The sequence below is a fragment of the Perissodus microlepis genome, chromosome 23 (genome assembly GCF_051167445.1).
Source record: "Perissodus microlepis isolate ML-2025 ecotype Zambia chromosome 23, ASM5116744v1, whole genome shotgun sequence".
Taxonomy (NCBI): domain Eukaryota; kingdom Metazoa; phylum Chordata; class Actinopteri; order Cichliformes; family Cichlidae; genus Perissodus; species Perissodus microlepis.
Window position 1 is genome coordinate 38325235 of NC_140482.1, and position 27108 is coordinate 38352342.

Below are 27108 nucleotides of genomic sequence, written 5' to 3' on the forward strand. Positions count from 1 at the left end.
CAAGGCCGATCCCCATTAATGTCACCTTCAGTGTACACAGTTATTGTCCTGGTTAGCTTTTTTTATGCTCATATAGCACACAGCCTCATATTCAAACCCGAGTGAATAAAAGAGGCAATTCATGTACACAGACCTATGCACAAACATACACCTAAGTAAACACACATATTGTCTGGAAAACAATTATTGTCTGCAAAGACGGGGCAAGCGCACACACACGCACGGCGGACACAATGTCACGCACACAGGAAAACAATAATTGTCGGTGAGGATGGCACCAGCGTCGTGATTGTCTATTGTAGTACAGTGTAGTCCTCGCTGATTGCTGTTTGCTCTGCAGGTCAGAGCCCGAGGGCAGCGAGAGGTATTGGGTGACCCGTCTTGCTCAAATGATTTGTCACTTAAGTTAAACAGACGACAACAAAAGAGCCCTGAACCTGGCCTTCTTAATTATATCACTGTAGTCCACGAATCAAACAGTGCATACATGCTTGTGTATTTTCAACAACAATAGCCGGGATGGCGTTGTGTTTCCTACTTATATTAATTTTCTCTGCTCGAGCTCAAAGGTTTCCATGGCGTCTCCTGTGCTGACGCGCTATGTTGTGCTACTGTCTAGATATCCATAAATATGAGAAGCAGCAGCAGCTGGTATACCGAGACAATGGCAACTTAAGTTTCCCAAACTGTTAAAGGATAACTTTATCATAACATGATCCTGTTTTGTGTACCAGTAGTTCTGATGGACGTCAGTTCAAATACACTACAAAAACCTAATTAACAAACAAACAAAACTGGGAATTCGCTTTCCTTTTATTTAATCACTATTACTAGTTGTGAATTCTTCTCCTAACTGGAGACAAACATGTGAAAACTAATTATACAGCAAACCTAGGTAGCCAAAAAAGTGTCAGTTAGTTACTAGTTAATTCGTACCGAACAAATTTGCTATTATTCCACAACAGCAGCTCATAATTCGGTTGAATTAAAAGAGAATTTTGGACTTGAGCGCGTTTGAAACGAGTAACTTGGATTTTAGCATTTACATCACACATGCTGCTCTTTATTTAAACAGTCTATGGCGGAAACTGGTTCTTTTATCACTCCTCACTGTGCTGGTGCCAACTTAGTTATCCGTCTCCTTGAGGAAGGCGCGGCGTTGCCTACCACGTGAGCCATTTTAATTGGAATAATTTTTTGTTTGTTTGTTTGTTTGTTAGTGCTTGTTTACAGTTTTCGGTTGAGTTTACAGTAGAAACTGCAGACACACCAAAAACACCAGTCACCACCGGAGAGGGAACAATGCTAGTGGGAATGCTTTCTCTGTGATTTTATGCCTTTGTGCGAAGAAACGGGAGATGAATATGGGAGCCGGTGAACTGGGGGTTGGGGCGGGAGGGGGTGGAGGGCATGTGTGTTTCACGCGCCTGTGTGGACTGGCATTATTATTTACCTCCGTCAGGGGGTCATAGCATACAGTTGTGCGGCTGTCAGGTGCACCTATTTCTCCTGCTCATCGTCTGTTTGCTTTCTGTGGTTAGCCGAGCGGAGCTGGAGAGGCAGGTAAATGGACGGAGAGATGCTCCCGATTATTTGTGCGGCGCTTCCTGGGCCCGAAGCTCGACCAGACGTGTGCCTCGTGGTTGCTTTGGGGACGCTACCTCTAACTCGCGTGGGCGTTTGTGCTTGTGTCTGTGGTTGACTAGCTGTCTGCATTTGTATGTCCATCACCTCATGCGCTCCTGTCTGTTATTTGTGTGTGCGTATGTGTTAGCTTTGTCCCCAGGGACAGCTTTAACTCAGTCAGCTTCAGCTCTTGTACCTGAGGGAGCTGATGGCGGAGCAGCACACGCTCCACCCTGCCCACCCAACACCAGAAGCTGCTAATGAGCTACTGTTGTACACTCTTATGAAATATAATTGCATTATGGTGTGTAAATAAAGCCGGGGCGTGTTGTCACAGCATATGCTCCCCGGCTGGCCAAACAGGAACAACAAGCCAGGGGAGGAGGAGGTGAGGGGTAGGAGTAGAAAGGAGACGAAGGCTCCAGGGAGCAGTTGAAGCATGGTTTTTGGAGCTCAGGAGGCTTGATTTGCTTTTCTGTGGAAGATGACGGTCAGTCGTCACTCATGAGCCCTGCCCTTTAGCGCAGACACTGTTAGCGTCTGTAAAATAAGTGATTGCTTCTCATGAAGAAGATCTTCAAAGATCTTCCTCTTACTACTGAGGGTTTTCCACTATCTGCAGGGGTATTTGACAGTTTTTTTCAGAGAGTGACAGAGCAAACAGCAAGGCAGCATGAAAGAATGAAGCACTTGGCTGCTCTTAGCATACTGATATGTTACTTGGCAACCTTCTGAGCTACAACAGGCTTTAGGGAACAGGGTGAGACACAGGGCAGCTAATTTAATAACATTCTTAGGGCAAGAAGATTGTTTAATTAATGTGAAATAATAGTGCTGCAGTAAGACTCTGAGAGCAACTTCTTGGCTTGCCTTTCATATATGCTTGGAAAGCGTGTCGTCATCTTTATCGCTGCCAACGTTACTGTTGATACTCTGGTTTAAGTTCAGTGTAAACACAGAGAGAACAAGATGCGTATTTTTACTGAAGTCACTGGAATAATCACGCTGACTTTGCTGTTTAAATGAAGGGAAGGCAAATAAACGCTTGCAGCAGCAGTGCTGACTGCTGCATCTCACCAACACCTGTATGCAAATCTGTGTTTTCAAATTCATTAATGCATTTAACGGACAAAAACAAAAACGCTGGCTTTTCTTGTTTCAGGCAATCCGCTTGTCATTGGAGCAGGCCCTGCCTCCAGAGCCCGATGAAGAGTCAGGCGAGCAAATCAGCAAGCTGAGAATCCGCACACCAAGTGGCGAGTTTCTGGAAAGGCGTTTCCTGGGCAGCTGTAAGCTCCAGGTTCTCTTTGACTTTGTGGCCTCCAAGGGATACCCCTTTGAAGAATTCAAGCTCCTCACGACCTTCCCTCGAAGAAATGTGAGTGGTTTGCCTCCTCTCTTACAAACACGTCAGAGCCGAAATCGCCTCTCTGCTCCTGTTTTACTGCAAAGTGAGGATGCAGAATAGAAAAACGGCTTTTTCTTTCAAGAGTTTGCTTGATCTTAAAGAACAGGCCACAGTTCCTCTGTGGATTTAGCCATTTCACAGTATTCCTCAGGTAATTAGCTCCAAAAGTTTTGAATGCATTCTTATGTTTTTTTGTTTTCTAATTGCCAGTATTTATGTCGACAACATACAGGCAAATAGGGAATGATATATCGGGATTCTAAATATAGAGCTCCGACCTCTTCTTCAAGGTCAAATAAGGTCAAACATCCATTAAAAGTCTTTTAGCTTTAAAACCGTGCCTAAAATTCTAATTTCTTGGCCATATTTTGCATGTCAAATTTAACCCCTGATGTCACTTTAACATTTCATATTTGCAGTTTGTTTAAGTGGACCCAACAAAGTGTTATGTCTGATGTCTTAAAGTACCAAGAGAGAGAAATATAGAGAAATATACTGTAGTACATTATACAAGAAGCTGAAATCATCCAATTGTCTTTCATTCAACTGTTTTTTGTGGATCTTTATCTTTTTTAAGAATGAATTTGTATCCTTCAGATGAACCAAATCAGCATCTCCACTTGTGACACCCACAGCCCTAATTGGCTTTTCCATTTGGGCCTCAGCCCAACCTCAGGCAGCAGCTGTGTATGAAGTGCAGCAGGGACAATAGTTCAGATAATCTCTTGTCACTGTTTGGCGATTTTGTTTTCTTGTTCTTTCTTTTTTCCCTCCGTTATTGCTTCGTATTTGTTTTACTGTTTGTGTGCTGCAGCAGTAGCCCCGCGTCGGCGCCTTTGTTTACTCGCACCTGTGACGGGGAAAGTTAAGCCGACTGTTTATCCATCCACCTGCGCACACGTATTATTCAGTGAATATTAATTAGTATCAGTCCACTGTGAATACAGTACACTCTGACTGTGTTAGGATACAGTTGTCAGCACTAAGAGTAGTATTCTCTGTGGCTCTTCTGCTGACACCCTGCATCACTCAGCTATCTACAACCAGCCATTTGAGGGCTCGGTCGCTACGCTGTGTGGTAGCGAGCTAATGAGCACTGTTTTAACTACCAGTTTAATTAGCCCTGCTGCTGGAAACAAAAATGGGATTTCCATTAATCAAGAGTGGAGTGCATGTGGAGGGGTGGTGATTGTATAGAGGGGTGTGTGTGTGTGTGTGTGTGTGTGTGTGTGTGTGTGTGTGTGTAGGCTTGCCCAGGCAGTGTGCCATCATAGTCTGTAGAGACCGCCAGGGCACAAACACCTCAAAGCAACACACACATTATCGCGCAGCTCACACTCTCCATTTCATCACGATAGCACACTTCAACACATGCACAAATATTTTCAAGCAAACACATGCCCCGCTCACAACTTTGTCACTTAAAGGATTCACAGTTGTCTCTTTATAATCAAGAGTAAACATGTGTTTGAGACAGAGATAAAGATGTGTCTGCATCGCAGATGAAATTCCGGCAAAAACAGGATGGCAGGATTAGAGGGGGAGAGAAGTGAGAAGAGGATGGTGACTGCAGAACTAGTCGGAAAAGAGAACAGAGAAGACAAAAGCTTGAACAAAGAAAAGATTTAATCAGAGAAACAGTCTGAAAGAGAAAAGGATAGAGAAGACAAGTGGAGAAGATATTAAAAAGAAAAAGATGGGAGATTATTCCAGAAAACAGAAAGGCGAGAGATTTGGAGAAAGAGAGGAGGGAAGTGGCTCAGTGGTAGTGCCAGTATAAGGCTGTGAACACAGGCCCCTGTCTAATCCTGCAGCTCTGTGTTGTAATTAAATGAGAGAGAGCATAGAAAGCCTCCATCCCGTCCAGACGCTCTCACTGTTGCTTTGCCAGGATCAGAGGATAGAGGATAGACCACTATTGCATTTGTAATACTGCACAACTGTTGAAACCTTTTTTTCTCCTCCCTTTTTTTTAGTTTTCAGCAGCTTTGTGCAGTGTCACTCTTTCTTTTGCTATTACCCTCCTCGTCAGTCTTCTTCACGTCACGTCCACTCATTAAGCTGCAGCACAAATTAGTAGATCTGCTCAGCCCATCTTTAGAAAATTAAGCAAAGCTGGATGTCGTGTTTAGTTTTGGGGCGGTGAGCGGGAAATGCGTACAGCTTTGTTAACCAGGAGCAAGAACGGTGTTGTGAGTTAGGAAATGCGCTAACACGGTTTTGCAAACTTCATCCTAAATCACACGGATGTTCGGATATGTCTGAATCATGCTTTTGCCACCTTCCTTTGGCTTAGCCAATAAATGTCTATTAGTCTCCACTTTTTGGACTCAGTCTCATACTCAACATTTGGTATCAGTGGCTTATCTCTTCAGCACTACAGCAGGCCTTACACTGGCATCATTTGTACTAGGCTTAGCCGTGCTCAGGGAACTAACCCTTTCTCTGTTTCTATGACTGTCAGCGAGTTTGAGGAAGAGGAGGGGGGCTTTTAGTGTTTCAGTTTTCAGCTTTTCATTCAAGAATTTCCTCCGTTTTCTTTGATACTTGTTGAGCACAAACCTCTGCTGAAAGGCCCGAGGTCTTCCTTCAGCGTGCGGCGAATATGTTTAGACTGCCGTTATAATAATTTGCAATAGGCTCTTCCTGGCCGGCTGCTCATGGATACCAAAACGCTGTCAAAGCAGTGTATTACTTTTCCCATTGTGATACTGTACTCTCTTTCACCTTTGCTAATCCTTCTTCCAGCTCCATCGGCGAATTTGCCCGAATGATTCTTAGACAAAACCTGAGATGCAGTAAAAATAAACAATGGCACAGAAGAAGCTTTGCTCTGCGCTGTAATAGGTTTTACATCTGTTGTACTGGTATGTTTTGTTTTTCTTGTCTTCCTATCTGAACAAGTCGTAGGAAGACTCGCAGGAAGTTGAGCAGCAGTTTATTTTTAAAGTGTTTTTTTTTTATAAAACACATTTTTATAACATGCAACATGGGTTCATGGTGCTGTGTGGGGCTTCATCCTTGAGTACAAATCTAAAGTGTGGAGACGAGTATCCGTCCAATCTCTATAAGTTCCTCTTGACTGAAAGAGGCGTCTGATTGGTTTCAGATACATTTTGCTGTGCTGCAACAGATGTAACGGCCCCCACAGAGTCCTGATCTCAAATTCATCAACTCAGTCTGGGATTAAATGAAGAGACAGAAGAAAGTGAGGCAGCCAAAAGCTGCAGGAGGAATGTGGCAAGTTCCCTAAGACACGCTGGGAAAGTGTACTTAAAAAAAAAGAAGCGATCATACCAAATTATGTGTTTTGGCATTATTTTTAAAAGCATCGACAGTTTAGTTTAAGGTCCTAAAATGTTTGGAAAGTTCTGGAAATATAAGATGCACATCGTGCACTTTCAATGAGACTTTTCAGAGATGATGGTTTAGCTTTCGGAGATTGATTTTTAAATATAAAAATTATACAACAAGCTAGAAACCTTGAAATATTTTATTGTGGAAAAGAAAAACACATTTCTGCTTGGAGTAGTATTAAAGCTGGGCTTTACCCTAGGGATCTCAGCCCCCTCTTTACCTTAACCTTCTCCTCCTACTCTTCCTTCCGGCTTTCCCTCCCTCTGCCTCTCTGTTCCCTCCTCTTTCCTTCGCCTGCTGTCTGTACACCTCCCTCTCTTCTGCTCCATCTTTTGTATTTTTACTTTTTGGTCTCCTGCCACCCTGCGTTTTTACCCAAATCCCCCTTTCTTCAAAAATCCTTTAGATAACTTAAAATATACCTTTAAAAAACAGACGAGTGGAAAATGAAAGGAAAAAAACTAAAGTCCTTAATCCTACACCGAGGGTCTCGGCTATGCTCGGATAGTTTGTCCCGTCACAGGAAAGCGACACCTCAAATTCATACAAAGTCGCTCTGAATGAAACATTGTTGACTGCAGTCATCTCTTCAGTCAGCGGATCTCACACCTGCACATAATTTTGCACTGACATGTTAGACGTCGTTATTCTGTTTTGACTTCCAGAGACGTTGGAAATCAACGAAAAGCCAAATTGAAGGTTTTGTGGTGGAACGTGGTGGCGAACCAACACCTTACACAAAATCTTTCTGTTTGTTCTTGCTTTGGTTTGTCGCTCGTCTCTATATCTATAAGTGCTGTAGTCTGTCTTTAATTTTCCTCACTTTCTTCTTCCCCATAGCTCTTTTTTCAGCTTTTTCCTTCCCCTTCAGTCCCCCCCTCCCTCGCAGTCTGTGCGGTGCATTTGTCCTTTGAAGTGCCGTATTCTGGTCTGTTCTTTTCTGTTCACGCCCCAGCACTACGTGCTGTCAACGCTCCTGGCAGCAGATAATGATCTCCCACTGCTTTTGTAATTGGCCAAATAAACACTTGACAACACTAGTTTAAAACAGACAAGTTATTTGGTTTTAATTAACATAGCAGGGCCTGTAATGGCTTCATTAAAAATGCGTTATTTCAGCTGCACGTTTGATTATGTTGGAAACGGACATCTTGAGGGCCTGTGTTTATTTTCCCTTTCTTTTCTTTCATGGCTCAGCGTTGCTTAGTGTCGCCTCCTCTGTTATCAGTGTTGTTTTATTCATTTGAATTAAGTGACTTACAATTGTGCTATTTATTTAAAACTTCACATTAAGTGCTAATTATTTTTTTAACTGTGTTGAGATTTGCTTTTCGATAAGGACAAAAAAAGGGGGGGTGGGGGGGTTTATGGGTTTATGTTAGCCGATCATTTTACGTCATATAATTTTTCATAAGAAAAAAGAGATAAAATAGCAAAGATTGCAGAAAAACACCATCTGTCTTTTTGTTCGGATCCTGGGTTTTTAAATGCGAGGATCCCCAGTTATTATATTTCCTCTTTAGATTTCGCTTCTGCACAAACAGTTTTTTTATTGTGTTAATTTCAGTATTTCTAATTAACAACTGGAAAATCTTTTTGCGGGCGGTTAATTAGTTCTGTTTTTTGTTTTTTTGTTTTTTTGTTTTTTTCCCCTAAATTGCTATTTAGTCAGATGAAAATAATATAATATTTTAAATTAGGCAGACAGTTTCCCTTTCATTTCCCTGAATGATTTCTGAAGTGGATGATTAAAATTTATATTGACTCAAGGTTAAAAACAAACTGCAAAAAAGGGAACTAGATTGTGTCTGTCTTATGTATGTATGTATGTATGTATGAATGCATGTATGTATGTATGTATGTATGGCTGTGTAGGCACAGGAGTAGAGAATATGGCTTAGGCACAGCAGAGGAAAAACAACAGCTTTGTTTGTTGACAGATGCCTCCATGCTTATGGTCTGTTAATTGGATAACAATGTAAACAATCACCGATGGTGCCCGTCTCCTGTGTCAGTGTGGCATCTTGTTTCCCTACTTTTCCTTTTCCGAGTCAGATGCTGCTTTCCTCCCGCTTGCCTCTCCCCCGGCGCTCGGCGAGCACAAACTCTCTTCCCGATTTTGCTCGGAACACACACACTCACACATTCGCACGTAACCCACAGACGCACGTCTTCACGCGCACCTGCTCCACCCCGAAGCCTCATTTACTCCTACCTGATGCTGCGGTGTCATAACAGCCTGTCGGGTTCATTAGCATGGCAGCCATTTGTGAGGCGCTGCTCCCGAGGTGGGAAAAGGAATCCAGCAGCTTCTTTTTGATCGTTTTCCCCCCACCGTCAGGATGGAATATGCTTGCTGAGAATGCACGGGTGGAAACAAACATATAATCTCTTCCTATCGCCTCGCTCTGTGCTGCAAAGCTGTCGACGGGGTGAGGGGCATAAAGTTGATGTGGCAGCCCCTCCCTGCCCGCACCGGGCTCTGAAGGATCCCGCTGAGAAGTCAAGATGCTAAATGACACCTTGAAATGAGGATAAGGAGATGAAAGGGAGTCCAAGGCCTTCTAGATCTAGTGTGACATTTCCAAACACCCATGGGAGATCGGAGACGTAGTATCTGATGCGGATTTGTCCACCTTGTTTAATTTAATTGCCTCGAATACTTTTTTACTTTTGCAGAATTGGTACCTAACAAAGATTTGAACGTGCCAATTGAAAATATAAAAATGTGTTTATTTAATTAAATGGCCTGCCTGCATTTGTATAGCGCTTTTCTAGTCCTTAAGGACCCCAAAGCGCTTTACACTACATTCAGTCATTCACCCATTCACACACACATTCACACACTGGCGATAGCAAGCTACATTGTAGCCACAGCTGCCCTGAGGCGCACTGACAGAGTAATAATTAGACTTATAATACTTTTATTATATGCTCAGAAGGTGAGCACTGGTGATGCCGTGGTTCAATTAATGGTCAGAGTTCACATTTCATTGCCTACAAAAGTCAGTTTTAAATCTGTTGCTTTGCTTGTTGTGAGGCCGACCTTTACTGTGCTCGGCTTGCCCTCTGACCTTCTAGAGCAGGTACAGGGAGCTGGCTAATTATCCCACCGTGAGTTTAGAATAGGATCTCTAATCAGAGGGGCTGATGCAGCAGTGACCAGATAAGCCTCGGACACATCTCGGTGTCACACCGCCTCGCCCATTCAGCCCAGGTGTTAGATTGGCCCGATGTAACACAACCCCGCCAGTGATTAGCTCACATAAGCTAAGAGGCCCGCAGGGGTGGTGGGTGTCAGAGGGAGAGAGTCGGGTTGTCCTGTTTTTAAAAACAGAGGTCAGACCTCCTTCATGTCGGCTAACTCGATCAGCTCCGCGGTGGGTGGTACTGCGTCGTGTGGAGTTTTCAGAGCAGATAAATGTTTTTTGCATTATGAGAAATGTTTCTGTTAAAGAAGAAATTACTCACATAAAATTCTTCTCTGGCTTCCCACTGCAGTCTGTGTCTCACACACACACACGCACGCACACACACACACACTCCTGTCCTGTAACCTTCATCAGTTTGTTCTGGATTGGAACCTTTTTAAGAAAACAAACCTAATGGTCCTCTTAGGGGAGCAAATCTCTCAATTCTCAGGTTACTGCTTAGGATTTTTAAAAACACGATGTTAGAATAATACACAACGTACACACTCTCTTGCAAACACACACACATTAAATGAATTTAGCACTAAAACCACACTGTTTTAAAGCCTGACTCTTGGGAATAGATGGTGAGACAGTCACACAGGGACTTCAGTGAATGACCGAGGCCATGGTGACACTAGTGTAGATAAATCTGAGAAGGTATTTGAAATAGTTTGATAACATTAAAAACAGGGTTGACAGATTTGATCATTTTGTTGGTATTTTGGCTCATTGAGTTGATTGTACATTAGGAGAGAAAACTTTAACAGCAATGATTCAGAAATGTCGTCTTTAAGAAGTAATAGTAAACAATTGCACGTTCCACAGTGTTACACTCCTCTGACACCCCTATTGGCTTTGCCAGTCACAGTGCAAGAGTCATTTGGGAGGTGCATGGCCTGAACGTTCATATTGTTCACACTTGAAGACGTGTTCATAAAACCATTTGGGGGTTCACCGCTTTTGGCTGCTACAACCCAAGCTAGAGCTCATCATGCCCTCCTTGTTTGTGCCGCAGTCTTCAGTACTGTACTGGGCCCGGGGTAACTTTAAACTAAATTCACAAATGACCAAAAAGGCCAGAGTACACCCCCTCACTCAGGTTAAGCTCTCCGCACAATAAACAGAAACCGTGGAGCAAAATAACAAACAAGTGAGGGCAAAACAGCCACCTAGTTAAACTCCAAATCAAGTTAAACCACATTGAGGAGAGCTTTACGAGTTCCTGTGGCTTCAAGTTAACGTCTTTGTTTTGTGCTGCCGATCGTAATCGAGCAATCTGAGGATTGTATTTTGGGGAAGCTGTGATTAGGATTTTCATAGGTTTCTGTATTTGCAGCAATCTTTTGCTCAGTCTAATGTTGTTCCCCCCCCCCCCCCCCCCCCAAAACACCACCTTGTCTCTTCTCAGATCACCCAGCTTGATCCAGGGTCGACCCTGTTAGAGGCCAAGTTGTTTCCACAGGAGACGCTCTTCCTGGAGGCTAAAGAATAAGAACAGGCCCTCCGATCCCCGAGAGGTCCGACTGACTGACTGATGAACTGGCTGGATGCACACTCGTCACCGAGCATGGCCCCCACACATCAGTCTGGGCCTCAACTAGACACACACACACACACAGACACATACACAAACTACCATCTCAGACACACATAAACACACTGGCATGCAGATCCAGTGACACACAAGTTGAAGTAAGCTTCTCTGCCCTCAGCCTGGTCGTCGTACATGAATGCCTGATGTACACGTGTTGCACAGAGGAGCAAAGACAGTACCACAAGCACACAGCCAAAACATTCACCTCTACAATCCCCCCCCCCCCCCCCCCAAAAAAAACCTCCCCTCACACTCTTCTCGACTTCACGTTCCCAAACTGCTGTGTCATTGTTTTCTCTCACAACACAAACACCGTACAAATAACAGCATTCAGAGACTGAGTAGACAAATCTTTGTCACACACAAAAAAAACAAATAAAAAAAACAAGGACTTGTTTCCCGTTTCCTCATTGAAGACACCGAGGCTGCTTTTTTTAAGACATGTTTTTTGTGTGTTTGAAATTAAAATAGAAAAGGCTAAAAAATGTAATTAAATAAACTTCGAGAAGAGGCGTAGCTCCGCGAAGCCCGGGCCGTCTCATCTCCATTTGTGTTTACCCACTGAACCTTTTCCCCAAACCGCCCTTCTAGAGCTGCACACCTCCGTCTGCTGTCCAGGTGGGGTTGGGACGCGACACGTCGGCCCCATCAAGCTCCGTTCTTCCTGGTTTCCACATCCACTGCCCCAAAAGCCAATAGATTGCTCAGTTTTTAGTTTGTTTTTTTTTTTCCTTTGAATCCTTTTTAAGTTTGATGCTGTATTAGTTTTAGTTTGATATACATTATATAAAATATATGAATATGAACATCAATTTGTCTCAGGCGAAAATCTGTTGAACCTTATCGCACGCATACACACGTCTTCTTTCGTCATGTGAGAGGATATTTTATAAACTGGAGATCTGATTTTCTTCAATTCGTGTCACAACTCTGGGGGTAATACCGAAAGAGGGAAACAAAGCCAAGGAAAAATGTGCGGCATTTCAATGCTTTTATTAAGTGTGTGTGTATCTGTGTCTGAACGGGATTCCAGTCCTGCTCTGATTGTGCATCTTCACTTCTTGCAGATACCAAAGTTTAGATTTGCACACTCACTTGTAGGCCTTTTACTTCTCTTATTATTCTCATTCTTACATGACCTGCTGAAATCAGCCAAACTGCGACTAATTTCCTGCCTTCAGCGAGGGGAGATCACACGGGCTTAGCCCTCCATCTGTAACAGGGCTCCTCTGTCAACTAAAGGCAAAGTTTAAGAACCCCATCAGAGTCATAAATGCCATAAACAAACTACTTCAGGCGAAATGCTGCTCCCTCGTGAATAAGCGCTCAGATTTGGATTATACTCACACATATGTAATAAGACAGGACTAAAGCAGACTTGGCAAAAGGATTCCTGTTTAAATTGCAGTTTCACTGTTTATATTACAGACTTTTGTTTTGTACTTAACAGTGGACACTGATGGGAAACACATTTTGTGTTTCCACCAAACACCGCCTGTTCGTATTATTTAAAAAAAAACTGTGATGATCTTTAGGAGGCTGTACCTCTACAGTTAAGCTTTTGATCGATGCTTATTTGAAGTGTGGACTCTGGTCTCAGTAGCACAGTTTGTTGTTTTTCTTTCTCTTTCAGACAATTATAGGACCTTGTGTCTGACTTTGACTATTTTTGGTGTGTGCATTAGTCTTCAGAATAACTGGCACCATTTCATCCAAATGGAGACCTTGGAGTAATGATTATATATTTTTATTTCTTTGGATCAGAAGAGAATGTATTCCTTTGAAAGACTGGGGACCTGGCTGAGGTGTACCCTAGAACAGCTGGGAGAAGCTCCAGCAGTCCCCAAGATCCTCAAATGGATGAGCAGAAATTTAACATTTCTTTTCAAAGAGTAGTTATTACAATAAGAATATTAAAATTATCCAAAAGTTATAACATGTTACATCAGTCAAAGTGAAACTTGCTGATTTAAACTACTTTTAGAGGAACTCTGTCTCTCTGAGGTGCACTGCAGACCTAGAGTAGTTTAAACCAACTTCAAGTGCTGAATTAGATTAAACTATTATAAATAAGTGGAGGAAGCAACGTCTGTTTAAGCTATTTAGAGGTAGTCTTACTTCTGTAGGCTTCAACTTTATCCTCTTCAGTGAATGAGACAGTTACTACTATGGGTGCTGTCTTTAAATCTTGTGCTGTTCGTGGTTGAGTAATACATGTCTCAAAGAATTATGTGTCACCATCAACAATTTATAGTCATCTCTTTTTGCTTCGGTAAATCTGGACTACTGTTGTGTTACGCACAGTGAATATATCACGCAAGCATCCTGTGTGTGTTTCTTTGCCTCTCTGTGGCTGCCTTGTTTCTCACGCGAGGAATGAGTCGACCTAATGTGCTCAGCAAGCCGCACTTCCAAAGGTTCGACCCGACAGGAGCTCCTCGCTGAAGGCAGCTTGAAAGCGGGATTGGGAAAGATGCGCTGCAGGGCAAATCCTCCTGACTTTGCTGTTTCTTTCTGCATGCCAGAGAAGTGTAATATTTGTCATCCAATACTAGGGAAAAAAGACACAACAAACGCACCTGTATTTAAAGTAAATAGCTGCTATTAGAGTGGAAGAGCTAATAGCAGAATCCATTTCAAGCCAAACTTGTTGAGCCAAAGTTGTGGCGCTGACTCTTGTGGCTGTGTCAGTAATGTTGGCGTTTACTGTATTTGCAGCGCTGGGATATACTAGTTGAGAGAGAAGTAGTAATTATTATATATTTGGTTTTCCTTCTCCATATCCATGAACTCAACAACGTCTGGCTATCCAGTTAATTCAGTCCTGGGCCTTACACTGCATCCTGCCTAAACATGTGTTTAAAGCTTCATATGATTGGTCGGGACCATCCTGGTTGGCTTCCATTCATACCCAAATCTTGTCACGATGTGTAGCTGAAATGTTTCCGTTTAAACGTGAGCAGCTCGGTTCAGTTCAAGAAAAATGCTGAACTTTGCTGAAGCTCTAAGGGCAGAAGTTAAATGTCTATGGCTGACATTTGTATTACTCAGATTTCATTGTACCGAGATAAGAGTTGAGTGCGCTGGCTGTACCAACACGTGCAGCTTGGGGCGAGGGTGAGCTCAGGGCGGGGCGAGGAGCTCAGTGACCGTGAAGCTGAGCGTGTTTATGAAAGAGGCAGATGCACCTCTGCTCGTCTGTCAGAGAGCCTCTGCCTCAGAGAGGGGCGCACATAGTGCAGCTCCTCTCGACTGTGAGATTACAGTTTCTATCGTGCAGCTTTTTCAACGTCATGTACACAAGCATGTTCATTTGTACCGCTGTGGCTAATGAGGCTGTGAGGGTTGGAAATGCCAGTGAGGCCTAATGATATTTCTCTCTGGTACCTGACCAAACTTGTCTTAAGTTAACGGGCAAAAGTCACCAGGTTTAACTGTCTGGGGAGAGACAGCTGTATGAAAGGGTTTGTCATCAGTTGAATGAGTCTAAAAAGAATTAATTAGGCCTCTGTTGACTGGCCATTTCTAACAGGAGGACAAGTTTATAAGGAGCTCCGTCAAAGGTTTTTGTGACTGTTTTTCTCAAGTCCTGGATTTTTTCCACAGGTGCTGCATCTCGTGTTTTACCCTTACATACTGTTCATATTCCATTCCTTCACAGTATGGTTCGTGTCCGTTTGACCAATGCCAAGAATTCCTTCATAATTAGTGTCTACAACAAACTTTCAACTAGAGATCTGTCACTAATCAAAAAGACAGGAAGCAAAGCTGAAGATGCTAAAAGGTCTTCACTGGTAGTGACCAGGAGGGGCAGTATTAGAAAGAAGTGTATTAGAAACAAGTCGATCACAGGGACAGCTCAGGTTGAGTGCTTTGGAGACAAAGTTAGAGAGACGAGACTGAAGTGTGTGGACATGTGCAGATGTAGTGGATATACTGCCAGGCGGGAAGAAAAGATGAACACCACAAAAACATTTCAACTCTCAATGCAGAGAGTTGGCGTGACAGAGGAGGAAGATGGAGGCAGATGTCCTGCTGTGGCGACCTCTAAATGAAGCAGCCAAAAGAAGAAGAAACTTCCCATCTAACATTAATAAAAGGGCGAATAATCGTTAATTCATGTTTTTGAGAGCTGGCGGAGTGTAAGTGAAAATGGTAAGAATATTCTGAAACTGTTGGGATTTATTATATAACCACGTTTCAGTATTACAGTCATTCATTTCAATAATGGTTAACACTAAGAGCACAAAACCTTCCAACTGCAAACTGGGGGTCCAAAGCAGTGATGAGAAACCTTGCATGTGTTCCTGCACTCGATGATATACCAGCTCAGGTGCTTTTATAATCTTATGACCCTGATCTGACTTAGCTCAGATTAAATGCATTCTAATTAATTTTTGTTGCGTAATTTTCAAAGCACGAGCACCAACAGATGGGAATCTAATGTACTCACATTTATGCATCACTTATTTAGTCTCGCTGCTCACACGTATTTTTAATTACACATTCAAACAGCCCTTGGTTCTGTGCACTTCAAGCACTTCATCGACCTCACATCCACAGCCAATTTAGAATCGCCAATTAACCTGATGTGCATGTAAGAGGAAGCTGGAGTACCTGGAGAAAACCTGCAGGTACTTGGGAGCAAAGTCCACACAGAAAGGCCCCAGCTGGGATTTAAACCAGTGGTAATGACTCCATTATTATGCTGCTGTATTTCAGATCTAATGTCTGTATCACAGCACCATCTCGTAAAGCATCCTCTGACCTCTGTAGGACCTCTGTTCCTTCCTATTTTACCTTTTGTTGATTTCCCAATGATCCTTCAAAGACCAGCAGGTGCTTTTCTCTGTGGGAACACGAACAGTTCTCGTGACATTGTCATGGTTTCACTTTAACTCTGCATTTTTTTTTATTTTACAGTGGTGACAGACATGACAGGTGCAGTTTCACTGTTTTAAGGTTCCCTAAAACTACAACTTTCCTTTATTCGACCCACGCTGGGAGAGCCAGCTCAGTAGACACAGGTCACATTTGACCAGCCTCAATGTACAGAAATATGTAGCTACTGCACAAAATATAAAACTTTTAAATATTTCCATTTTTATATATTTTGGGTCTCTTGAAATGTCAGACGTTCCTTTGGTTCAGCTTCTCCAATCTGATCTTTATCACGTGACAGAAAATTGAACATCTTTAGGTCTCAGACCATGTTGAAGTTGTTCATTTTTGTTCTCTTTCTCTTTTTTAAGCATTACAGGCAACAATTTTTTTGTTAAAATAATCAGAAATCTAAATAATTCTATGTTGTTGCCCTGAAACACAGCTCACTGGGTTTTTGGGGGCTACATTTTAGGCAAACTTTGGCTGGATGTCTTAATCAGTGTCTGTCTAGGCAACACCCCTTAAATCTGACACCAGCGGGACAAGAAAGTGTCTGTGTGGTAATGAGCTTACGCTGCCGTCCTACGCCGCCACAAAATCAGTGGTGGCAACATCAGGTTTCTGTCTTGATTCTCTGACCACAAAAGAGGAAAGCGTCCATGATGTTTAACCAGCTCCTTTGGGGTCAAGAATGCAGCCCACTGGCGAGGGAACAAAATTCCTGACACAAGTGATCCCTCCTCCCTCCTTTTGAAGTAGGACCCAATGAGATCTCAGAGCATGGCAGCTCCTTGAATCACAGGATCTTTGCCCATATCCCAGACTGGCCTAACCTGGAAGGTCACTCCGAGTTTACTTTCTCAGAGTCGCGGGCCCTGCCCAAAGAAACAGAATCTATGCAGCTTAAACTGTTGGGTGGGCACAAAAGGAGGGTCATCTCTCCCTCGCTGTCTCCCTCTGTTTGCAGCTCTGTTTGGAAATGACACAATGGACATGTAAAGACTGTAGTTTTTATCTTGATTAAACAAAAACTTAAAATAAATAAATGTAACTAATCTAATGTAAAAACATGAGGCTTTAAAGTGCTCTAAATTCTCAAAAACAAAAATGAATGTGTGGGCACAGATCCTTCTTCAGGGTTTCAGCTTCTATGCTTTAATTCAGAGAGCTGTTTTTCCCCTCTATGCCAAGTTAAATTCCAGATAATCTGATATAGAAAAGAAGAAGAGTATACTTACATTGATTTAAATATGTCTTCTCTGTGTTTCTTCTTATTCTAATACACGGTCCGGGGTGTTAGTGTGAGCAAAACCGCAGCAGATGCCACCTTGTTAGTTTGACACAAGCTCTGTCTAAGTCAATAAAGATTATTCAGTTTTATTGGGTTAATATCTTGAAATAAGAGAAGCGAGCCTTCATTAAAATAATTTAAGGTTTTCTGGGTTGGCAGGCAGTTAAATCCCCATGCTGTCTATAAGGAGTTTTTATTTATCGTTTAAGGATTTAGTATGACTGTTCTCCAGCACTCATCCATCCTGCATTTTTATTTTTATTTTTTTTTACTAATCTTTTTCAACCCCACATGTCACATTTTTATGCGCATGTACAGGCCCCGAAACAATCCCACATGGGTCAGTAAGTGGTTTCATTTACTTGCATAATAGGGCAAAAATGAATCTTCATCTAGGATAATGAAAATGAATTTAAAGCCTGTTATGAAGAAAAAAAGGCTACAATTCTGCATTGCGATAAGGAATTACTCCCTTTGGCATTGAGTAGCAAGAATGCTGCCCGATTGCTGTAAATGTGAGATAAATCGAGACATTCTTGCTTTCCTCACAGCGGCAGCATAAGGTTTACATATAATTTCCCAAGGCCCATCGACATCTATTTTCAGTAGCGTTGGTAACTTCATTTTATTGCTCGGATGTTGAATGAAATCGTTACAAAATCTCAAAAATTATGTTTTTATTCTTTAGTGCCGTTTTATTTCTAAATATTTTAAATATTATTATTTTCCTTAGCAGTCGCATCCACCGCAGAGCTGACGGTAGCAGGGGGCGCTCTCTGGTCTAATTAAACGTGTTTAAATGTACAACCGCTTGAAAAACAAAAAACAGGACGTCCCTTAACAAAAAAAAAATGTATCCTCCAAAACCAAAAATAACTAAATATACCAACATATCCTTCTCATTAGATTTTTTTTTAAAGAATAGTTACATATTTTTACGCCTGAATGTGTCAAATAGAAATCTTGTGAATACAGATGCAGTTTTATATAAAAGGTTAAGAAAGTATCTCGTAATTAATTGGTGAAGATCTGGTTTTTTTTTAATGGCACTGAATTCCCGTACATACCTACAGACCATTGCGCTAATAGATTTATTTTAAATATTAATTGAATAATTAAATGTGCGTCAACCATCCCTCGGCCGCTGCTGTGCGCTCTTGTCGCTCAGTTTTCTGAGGACTGCATCCCTCGCTCATACCTCCAGATCTGTCTCCTTAAAACACCACAGAGGCCTTATAAAAACCTGTGGTATTCGGATTATCAGCCACATGGGATAAAGCAATAAATGGACCAGTGGGGTCCTGAATGGGTGCAGTGGCGTGAAGGGGAGTAATTACAGCTTCATATTAATTGTGTTTTCTCTCTCTCTCTCTTCTGGGCGCACATAGACACACACACTCTCACACACTGAAGCGAAGCGACGGTGACATCTAGGAGGGCCAAGTCTTTGTGCTGAACACTTCAAGTTTCAAAAACAAGGCCAATTGAAGCGGCGGAGCTCAAAGGCGACACCATTGTAGGCGAACACATTGAGTTTTGATTGGGGACAATGGTGTTTCTCAAATTTCTAGCAAAAAGAAAGCCATACTCCATCTGTGATCTCAATGAGCGCCTATTCATGAGCTTCCTTCTTTTCTGCGCCATTCGTTGGTGGAGAAAAGGAGGCAGATGTGGAGGGATAGAGCAGGGGAGAGTGCGTTTTAATTGGCTGCAGTGTGTAGGTCTGTCTCTGTCCTCTTTTTTTCTCGCTCACACTCACACTCACACACACACACACGCTGGAGTTATATGCGACTATAGACTGTGCAATAATCTCGCCGTGTTGATGAATACTTGTAGCCCATTCATTAAACAAAGATAATCCCTGCCAACCTACCTCGGGGGCAGAAAAACGTATTTTGTGAGAGTGTGTGTGTGTGAGAGAGAGAGAGAGATTGCCTGAGTGCTGGCCAACAGTTTTGGCAGAGAGGGACCCTTCAAATCTTTGAAATATTCATACGCCATGGCAGGGTTATCCCCCATTTACAAATAAGTGTTATTCTAGCGGGTGAAGAGTGATGCTTGACAGACCTCTGTCTGCCTCTTTAGCTCAAGTGCCTCTTCACCGTCTGGCCTCACTCAGCCAGGCCTGCGTAAATTTAGCCTATATGTTTGACTTTTGCAGGGCTTGGCGAGTAACCGGTGTCACTTTAGTCGCATTGTTTGTTTCCTTTTCACACTGCGCTATTTATTCTGCAGCACTGCTTTGCTGCAGGTTGGTTTTTGGCAAATGAAGGCCACATTTTCACCAACCGAAAACCTAAATAAAACGCTGCTTACAAGGAATCATTGGTACTTCTCTGTGTGAGCGCAGAGCCTTTCTAAATCACGAATACAGCCTTTTATGACATCATAACTACTACAGATATGGCAAATTTTAGTTATCTTGTAAATGCATTTCCTTCTTATGTAGAAAACTATATATCACACACATAGAGCCAAATAAAGTGCATTTGTTCAAATATTTGGCCTTGAAATAATCATTATCGAGGCTGTTCATGCTTAATATAATGAATTTGCCTGGTGTGCGTGTGTGCGTATGAGCGCACGGCAGTTTTAAACTCCCACAGCATTGTGTTCTGTGGCTCTCTAATCTTCACTGCTCTCCTGACTTTGCCTTTAAGGGAATGCATTTAGACCGATCCATTTCCCCAGCTCAGCAGAACTGGTGTGAAGTGGCAGGTTAACAACCTCTTGTCTATAAACCCGGAGTCCTCCTCGGTGTGCCCGTCAAGCGTGTAAATACTTCAGCTGAAAGAAGAAAAAAAAAGCCCAGTGCGTTTCTTTTCTCCGCGGGCCCTTGTCTAACTGCTACTCTAACCTCTGCCTCTGTGTGACAGAGCCGGCTGCTGCAGCGGGAGAGCGCGGGAGGGGATCCGGGCCCAGCCGGGCTGCAGGCGGGGCAGCGGCAGTGGGAGAGGCCGCTAGAAAGCCGCACCGGGGTGCGGGGGCAGCGGAAACATGCTGCTACATATGTTGGGTCAAGCATGGCCTTTGTTGTGATCTTAAAAGGGTGTTAAAAACCCATTCGTCTGTAGCCTTTCTGAAAGAAATGAAAGCATCGCATAGTTTTTGATGCACAGGCCTAATGAAGTGGTTAAAAGAATGCCGGATTTTTTTTTCGAAAGTGCCCACAGTCACTTTTAATTGCGCGGGGGGGCATTTTTAATTGGACCAGGAGGAATACCGGTGAAGCTAATCCCCTAATCATAATACATATTTTTCCACAAATGAACTTAAACCAAACTTGACGTGGACAAGAAATGAACGGTAACTTCAACCAGAGGCGGCAATGACGTAATTAAAAGTCTTGGGACGATATTAAAACAGCAGAGAAGCCTTATGAGCTCCTCGTGGATAAATATAGCTCAGCAAACACGTGTCAAGTCCAAGTAATTGTCACTTTATTTCTACGGTTATTACGAGTGAAAATTGCGCGTAATAAGAGAAGCTGATGTGGAAACCTTCATGTTTGCCTGACTGTAGTCTGAATGCGCAGTTTTAAATCAGCCATCCTGAGGTGAGGCTGTAGGCCCATAATCTCTCCTGTGAGCATCAGGCCCTTTCTGCTGTGTGCAACTTTCACTTGCGTGCAGGACGGGCAATTTTTATCCGAGTAAGATCGTCGCCCATGCAGATAATTACTTTGAATGTCAAAAAGATGTAGTTTTAATATCGTCTCTATTAGCCTGTTGGCTAGGTAATTAAGGTGCAGATGACAGCGGCGAGGGAAACAGATGGCATTTGCTTACAGTGATTCAGAAAGTAAACAATGAGCCTGGGAGGGGAGAGAGAGGAAGGGCTGCACACACTCGCTGCTGCACACCGAGCAACCATTTCTTCCAGCTAAAGATGTTGTTGTGGATCACAAAGACTGTTGTCGGCCTCTAAGGTGCAAGCAATTGTTGATGAAAGAAAAGGGAAAAAAAGCAGAACTAAACCATTAGAGCTATAACTTTCAAAAAATCCGAGTTCCAGTAGCTGCACGAATCATCAGTGAACAGGTGAGGGAGCAGGTGGCTTGCGCGCGATGCCCTTTTTGTAGCTCTGTGCACGGCGGACTTCTTAAATCTCAGGAAGCATTAGAGCGTTATCGCTTTTCAGGTAATGGAGGGTGACTGGAGGACAAAGCAGAACCCAAAGGAGAGCGCTTATTTTATGGAGGACAACAGAGGAGGGCGGAAGCAATTTGTTAATCCAGTTTTTATTTTATTTTATCTTTCCCCGGTTCATAGAAGGAGCAGAGCAAAGAATTAAAACGGAAAGCCGCTCTTCTGTCTTTAAGCGTTATCAATACTACTGTCATTATTATTATTATTATTATTATTATTATTATTATTATATCCGTTCAGGTAGTATTTTATTTTTAAAACTCGCCGAGCTATGAATGATAAACTAATGTTAAAATCTTTACCCAGCGATTACTTACTTTTTATTATCTAATCAAAACGCTTTTACAATAAATAACCAACTTTTTTTTTTAAATGCAATTTTTTAAAAAAATGCTGACGAAAAAAAATATTTATATATGAGGTGAACAAAATCAGAGCAAACGAAATTGTGGAACCTAAAAAAAGAAAACACTATTTAAAAATTATTATTATTATTATTATTATTATTATTATTATTATTATTATTATTTCAACAACTAAAAGAGAAACACCTAATATAGAACCAAAGTCGTCATTAATAATTTATGTTACCGTTTCAAGCTTCAAATGAGGAGGAAAAAAAGACAAAAAAAGAAATTCGGATGAAAACTGGTCTAACTCGCGTGTTTAAATCACCAAGCAGAGAACAACATATCCATGCAGTCCGCAGTATATGGATGAAACAAAAAGTGGCACATTTTCTGTACTTTTTAACTTTTAAACGGATCATGTGTGAAACAAATATTTAAAGCTTAGTGTTGACATTAATGTGAACGCTCTGGTTTTCCCGAGACATTTAGCAGTATCGACAGCTTCTTCCACTTTCTGTAGCAAATATATTACGAAAAAATATATATTGTGTGTCGACAGAGAAAAATCTTGCCTCTTTTTGAACCAATGAAATAAATGATACTTACCTTTACGGATGAGATTACAGTCACGCATCATCTTTTATTTTGAGTATTTTAAGTCTTAAAAATATTCTGCGATTGGATGTAGATGCAGGAATAGCGATTTCATATCCTAACAATCATGTCGCCAAGTTAAACTAGTTTTTAAAATCGAGATATATACAGAAACTTCTTGGAACGTTTGAAAATTTCCTTCATTTTAAGTTTTTTTTTTTTTTTTCATTACATTTCTAATGGTCCTGTTTGGCATCGCACCGGAAGTCTGGTTTACCACAATAAATGGAAAAAAACACGGGCTATTGTTTTAAATCTATGAAATTCTGTTTTGGGGGTAATACACTGCATCGATTTGAGCTTTCCGGGAACTCCCTTCAGATTCTTAACACTTGATATTTGGAAAAAAGAACTCAGGTGGACACAGTTGAAAAAAGAGGCAAGCCAATCAGATTGCTCCTTCCCCCTTTGGCCAATGACAGACGCCACATTGTTGTCAAATTTGTCTAATGAAAACGTAGGAGCAACAATAGAGAGAGGAGAGAGGGATCTGTATCCACTGACAATCTCTGGAGGAAGTTAGTGTCTCAGGCTGCGGCGAGTAACAACCTCAGCTCCTCCTGGACAGTTTGAACTTTCTGTCGGGGAGGAATGATCGCTCCTCTCTGCTCAGACGCTTGTCGGATTTAAAGTTGACTTTAAAGTCAGATTTTTGCTTCTTCGGCAGAGAACACTTGGACAGTTTCCACCAGACTTTCGATCGTAAATTGTTATTTTTTCCCTCCTGTTTCTGTCTGACAGCAGAAATCGGTGACTTCACCTGTTGCCCGGAGGTGCTAAGAACCGCCGGACAGATGTGATCAGTCCAACGTCGGTTTAACTAAAGCAGATCGTTCAAACGTCGCCGATTTCTCGTTAAAACGTTAGTTTTGCTGGTGAGGAAAGCGGGCATGGATCTGAGACCGGAGCTCCCCACAGCCTCCTCCGCCTCACAAGTCCACCCCGGAGCGGCGGCGGCAGCGGCCGCGGCAGCCTCCATTCCGGTGTCCATGGCCGGTAACCTGCTGCGAGGGCCCCCGATCCTCCTGCGGGCCGCAGACAAGTACCCGCGCACTCCGAAGTGCGCCCGCTGCAGGAACCACGGCGTGGTGTCCGCGCTGAAGGGCCACAAGCGCTACTGCCGCTGGAAGGACTGCATGTGCGCCAAGTGCACCTTGATCGCAGAGAGGCAGCGGGTGATGGCGGCTCAGGTGGCGCTCCGGCGGCAGCAGGCGCAGGAGGAGAACGAAGCCCGGGAGCTGCAGCTGCTCTATGGCACGGCGGAGGGACTCGCTATCGCCGCCGCCAACGGCATCATCCCACCCCGGCCGAACTACGAAGTGTTTGGTTCCGTCAGCAGCGAAAGCAACTCAGGTGAGCGGATCAAGCTTTGCTGTAATGTTAAAGAAGCACGTGAGAAGGTAGCAAATCAGTGTGTTAAACTAAAAGGCTTTATCTGTCATCAAACTGCGACTCTGTTAAACGCAGAATCATTTAACCCTAAACACTGAGCCTAATCAGCTGTCACAGCATAAATGCTGATGATGTTTGTTTAACCTTTACAGATTAAATTCTGATATTTGAGCTCACGTGTTAAATCTGCTGTTTGAATACTGGTATGTCTGTCGCTTTACTGCCTCTTTATTTATGTGATTGTTGTACTGATTATGACTCTGTGCTGATACGCTTTTGATGGCCTTCTGTTTTATGCTTTCATTCAATCTTACACACTCTGGTTCTGTCAGCAGATTCAAGCATCCAGAAGTATGAGCTGTTTCCTAAGAACCAGCTCTCCGGGTCCGCCACACCTCAACCATCTGCGGGGAAACCGGTTTCCACCGAAGGTGACTCAGCCCCCGGCATCTCGTCCCCGGACGGCCGGCACGGAGGCTCTGGTTCGGAGAACGGGGATAGCGAGTCTTTCATCAGCTCACCGGTATCCAAGCCTTTGAAAGACGGAGAAGAAACTCCAGGGTCCGTCAGCTCCATCGGCTCGGATTCGGGTTCTGAGACCGACAAAGACGAGCAGGAGCCTTCCCCTTCCTCTGCGGCCTCTCGGCACATGAACGCCATCGACATCCTCACCCGAGTATTCCCCAGCCACAAACGAAGCGTCCTGGAGCTCGTCCTGCAGGGCTGTGGCAAAGATGTGGTGCAGGCCATCGAGCAGATCCTCAACAACAGCGGCGCTCAGGGCCCCAACAAGGCCGGGCCAGACGAGACGTGGACGGCAGAGAGGATGCTCCAAAATGCGCAGCAGCCTCCGGCGGCATCCGCAACCACAACAGCCCCGACGAGGCCCATGCTCCCCGGGGCTATGACGCTGAGCAACCGCTCTGCGTTTTCTCCTCTGCAGCCAAACGCACCGCACTTTGGCGCAGACCCTAGCACCTACCCGCTGGGCACACACTTGGGACTGAACCCGCTGCGGCTGGCCTACTCGGCGCACAGCCGGGGACTGGCTTTCATGACACCTTACTCCACCACTGGGCTCATGCCCACTTTGGGCTTCAGACCTCCAATGGACTATGCATTTAGCGACCTGATAAGAGACAGGACAATGCTGCACAAGGAGCAAGGCTATGCCAGCGGCCTGTATGGGCCTTTGGTCAACAACACGCCGGAGAAACAGTGAAGCCGGTGGACTGATCATAGAGACACATTCCATTGTATTTGTAGCCACAAGTGTTGAAAATGTGTGATGTGTTCTGGCTACGGGCTGCTGTACATAATAGGATTATCTGGCTTGTAGTCAAATGATCTGAGAGGGATTTAAAAAAAGAAAAGAAAAGAAACTAAACCACTTATGTGTAACTCTCCAAAATAATTTTATATGTTAGACCACAAAAGTTTGAATGGCAACCCCTATGTTTGAACTTTACTACGCCATCAGTAAAATGACGTAAAACCGAATGTATTTATAAACTGCAGAATGAAATGAATCCCGATCAGGCTGGAAGAGTAAAAACTAAACTGACACACAAAAGCAAAAGTACGAAGTACGAAGAAATTATTTATCAAAGAGTTCTGACTTTTTAGAGCCTATCAAATTTTACCACATACACACACGCGCGCACACACGCACGAGTAAAATAAGTTATTAAAACACGTAGTTTACTTGTTAACCCCGTTTCCTGCTGTAAAAGTTGATCTATAACGTGTAAATGCCATTCATGTTTCTTTTTCTTATGTATTATTTCAGTTATCTCACCTTTGTATTTCATTTTGTTTTTAGTTTATGTCCAACTGCCTGTATTATATATTGCATTTGGTAATATGAAATCACTATGCCTATATTTGACTTTTCATTTATCCATTAGTCAGCGCAAATATTTTGTGACAAAGTGTTGGATTCAGTTAGTTCCTCCTCAGATGTTACACGCTGTGCTGTCACAATGTATCAAAACGCTGGAAAAAAATAAATGTTATTTTAAACAAGTGGAACATCACACTTATTAATGATGCTTTCACTGATAAACCTTTCCTGCGTAAATCCTATTTATTCTGCAAAGGTCACCCCAGATATTCTGATATGGAAAGGACACAGAATGCTATCAATTTACAGCAAATCCAAGGCATTTCATCTGGATAGACAGCAGGGTTAAAAATGACAAATATAACAGTACATTCTACTTATTTTTTTAACAAGAAAAAAAGGACATTTTCTACAGAATGTTACAAAGCAGACAGAATATTTTATATTTATAATCCAGTCAGTGCCAATCTGGCTCACAACACGCACACATCTGACTTGAAACAAATAGCGAATATTCCCGCTATAATAAAACATTTAATAAACTAACTCCTTTGGGGTTTTGACTCTTCTGGTTCACTCAGGGTCAGACACAGATGTTTTTTCTTCTCGCTCTTATATAGTTTGCCCGATATTACTACAGCCACCAGCATAGTTTCAAGTACATGTAGAGCGAAGCTTCGATCAATAAGTAGCTGTACAGGAGAACAAAAAGTATTATTTTACTGGTATGAGATTATATGCTTCTGTGACGCGCCAGCAGGTCAGATTCAGCTGGTGGACACCCGAAGGTTCCTATGGTTGGTTTACAGTAACGTTCCCTTCATTAAATCAGCGTGTTGTATAAAATAGTGACAGTTACATTTTCCAAACTACATTTGTTAAGGTGACTATGCAGATTAACTCTGTAGGTGAAACAGTTGCATGACTGCGTAACGTCACAATTGCCGTGAAATCGCACACAAGAAGAAAAAAGTGTAAAGTTTATGACTGTAACTGGAGAAGAAGGTGAAACAAATTAAACGTTTATCGAACAAGTAATGCTTTCTTTACTCTTATATTATTTTTTATTTTTTTTTGAAACAGCATGGCTTTGCATAATTTAATATCCAAATCCTCTCATGATGATCCTCTCATTCATGGTTATAATGAAAATAATAATAATAATAACCATTTTTATTTTATTTTATTATTATTTTTTAGCAGTGCACGTATCAATTCTAAATCCTTCCCCCAGCTGTTAAAATAACGTTATCATGCAGAGCGGCGGGCCTTCGTTTGTCTGTGGTTGGAATGGATCGCGCCTCAATGGACAATTACTTCACTCATTCAGGGATTTCACTGCCGCCACAGAAAAGAAGAATTTT

At 42.7% G+C, this 27108-nt stretch overlaps 2 protein-coding genes across 3 annotated transcripts in view; both read left to right on the plus strand.

The window, feature by feature from the left end:
- The window catches only part of faf1 (Fas (TNFRSF6) associated factor 1), a 60916-nt gene extending 49341 nt beyond the window's left edge, over positions 1–11575 (plus strand). The window contains exons 18-19 of the mRNA XM_084920524.1: positions 2789–3004; positions 10994–11575. Of these exons, the coding sequence (XP_084776650.1) occupies positions 2789–3004; positions 10994–11077 (300 nt within the window). The 3' untranslated portion in view covers positions 11078–11575. The remainder of the gene's footprint in view (positions 1–2788; positions 3005–10993) is intronic.
- A 10427-nt stretch (positions 11576–22002) lies between these two features.
- On the plus strand, positions 22003–26782 carry dmrta2 (DMRT-like family A2). 2 transcript variants are annotated; one of them, XM_084920525.1, is made up of 2 exons: positions 22003–23862; positions 24234–26782. In XM_084920525.1, the coding sequence occupies exons 1-2, from the start codon at positions 23400–23402 to the stop codon at positions 25121–25123; spliced, it is 1353 nt and encodes a 450-aa protein (XP_084776651.1). In that variant the 5' UTR covers positions 22003–23399; the 3' UTR covers positions 25124–26782. The 2 variants fall into 2 exon arrangements, with proteins under 2 accessions (XP_084776651.1, XP_084776652.1); XM_084920526.1 differs by having other exon boundaries at positions 22008–23862; positions 24237–26782.
- Positions 26783–27108: the final 326 nt, after the last annotated feature.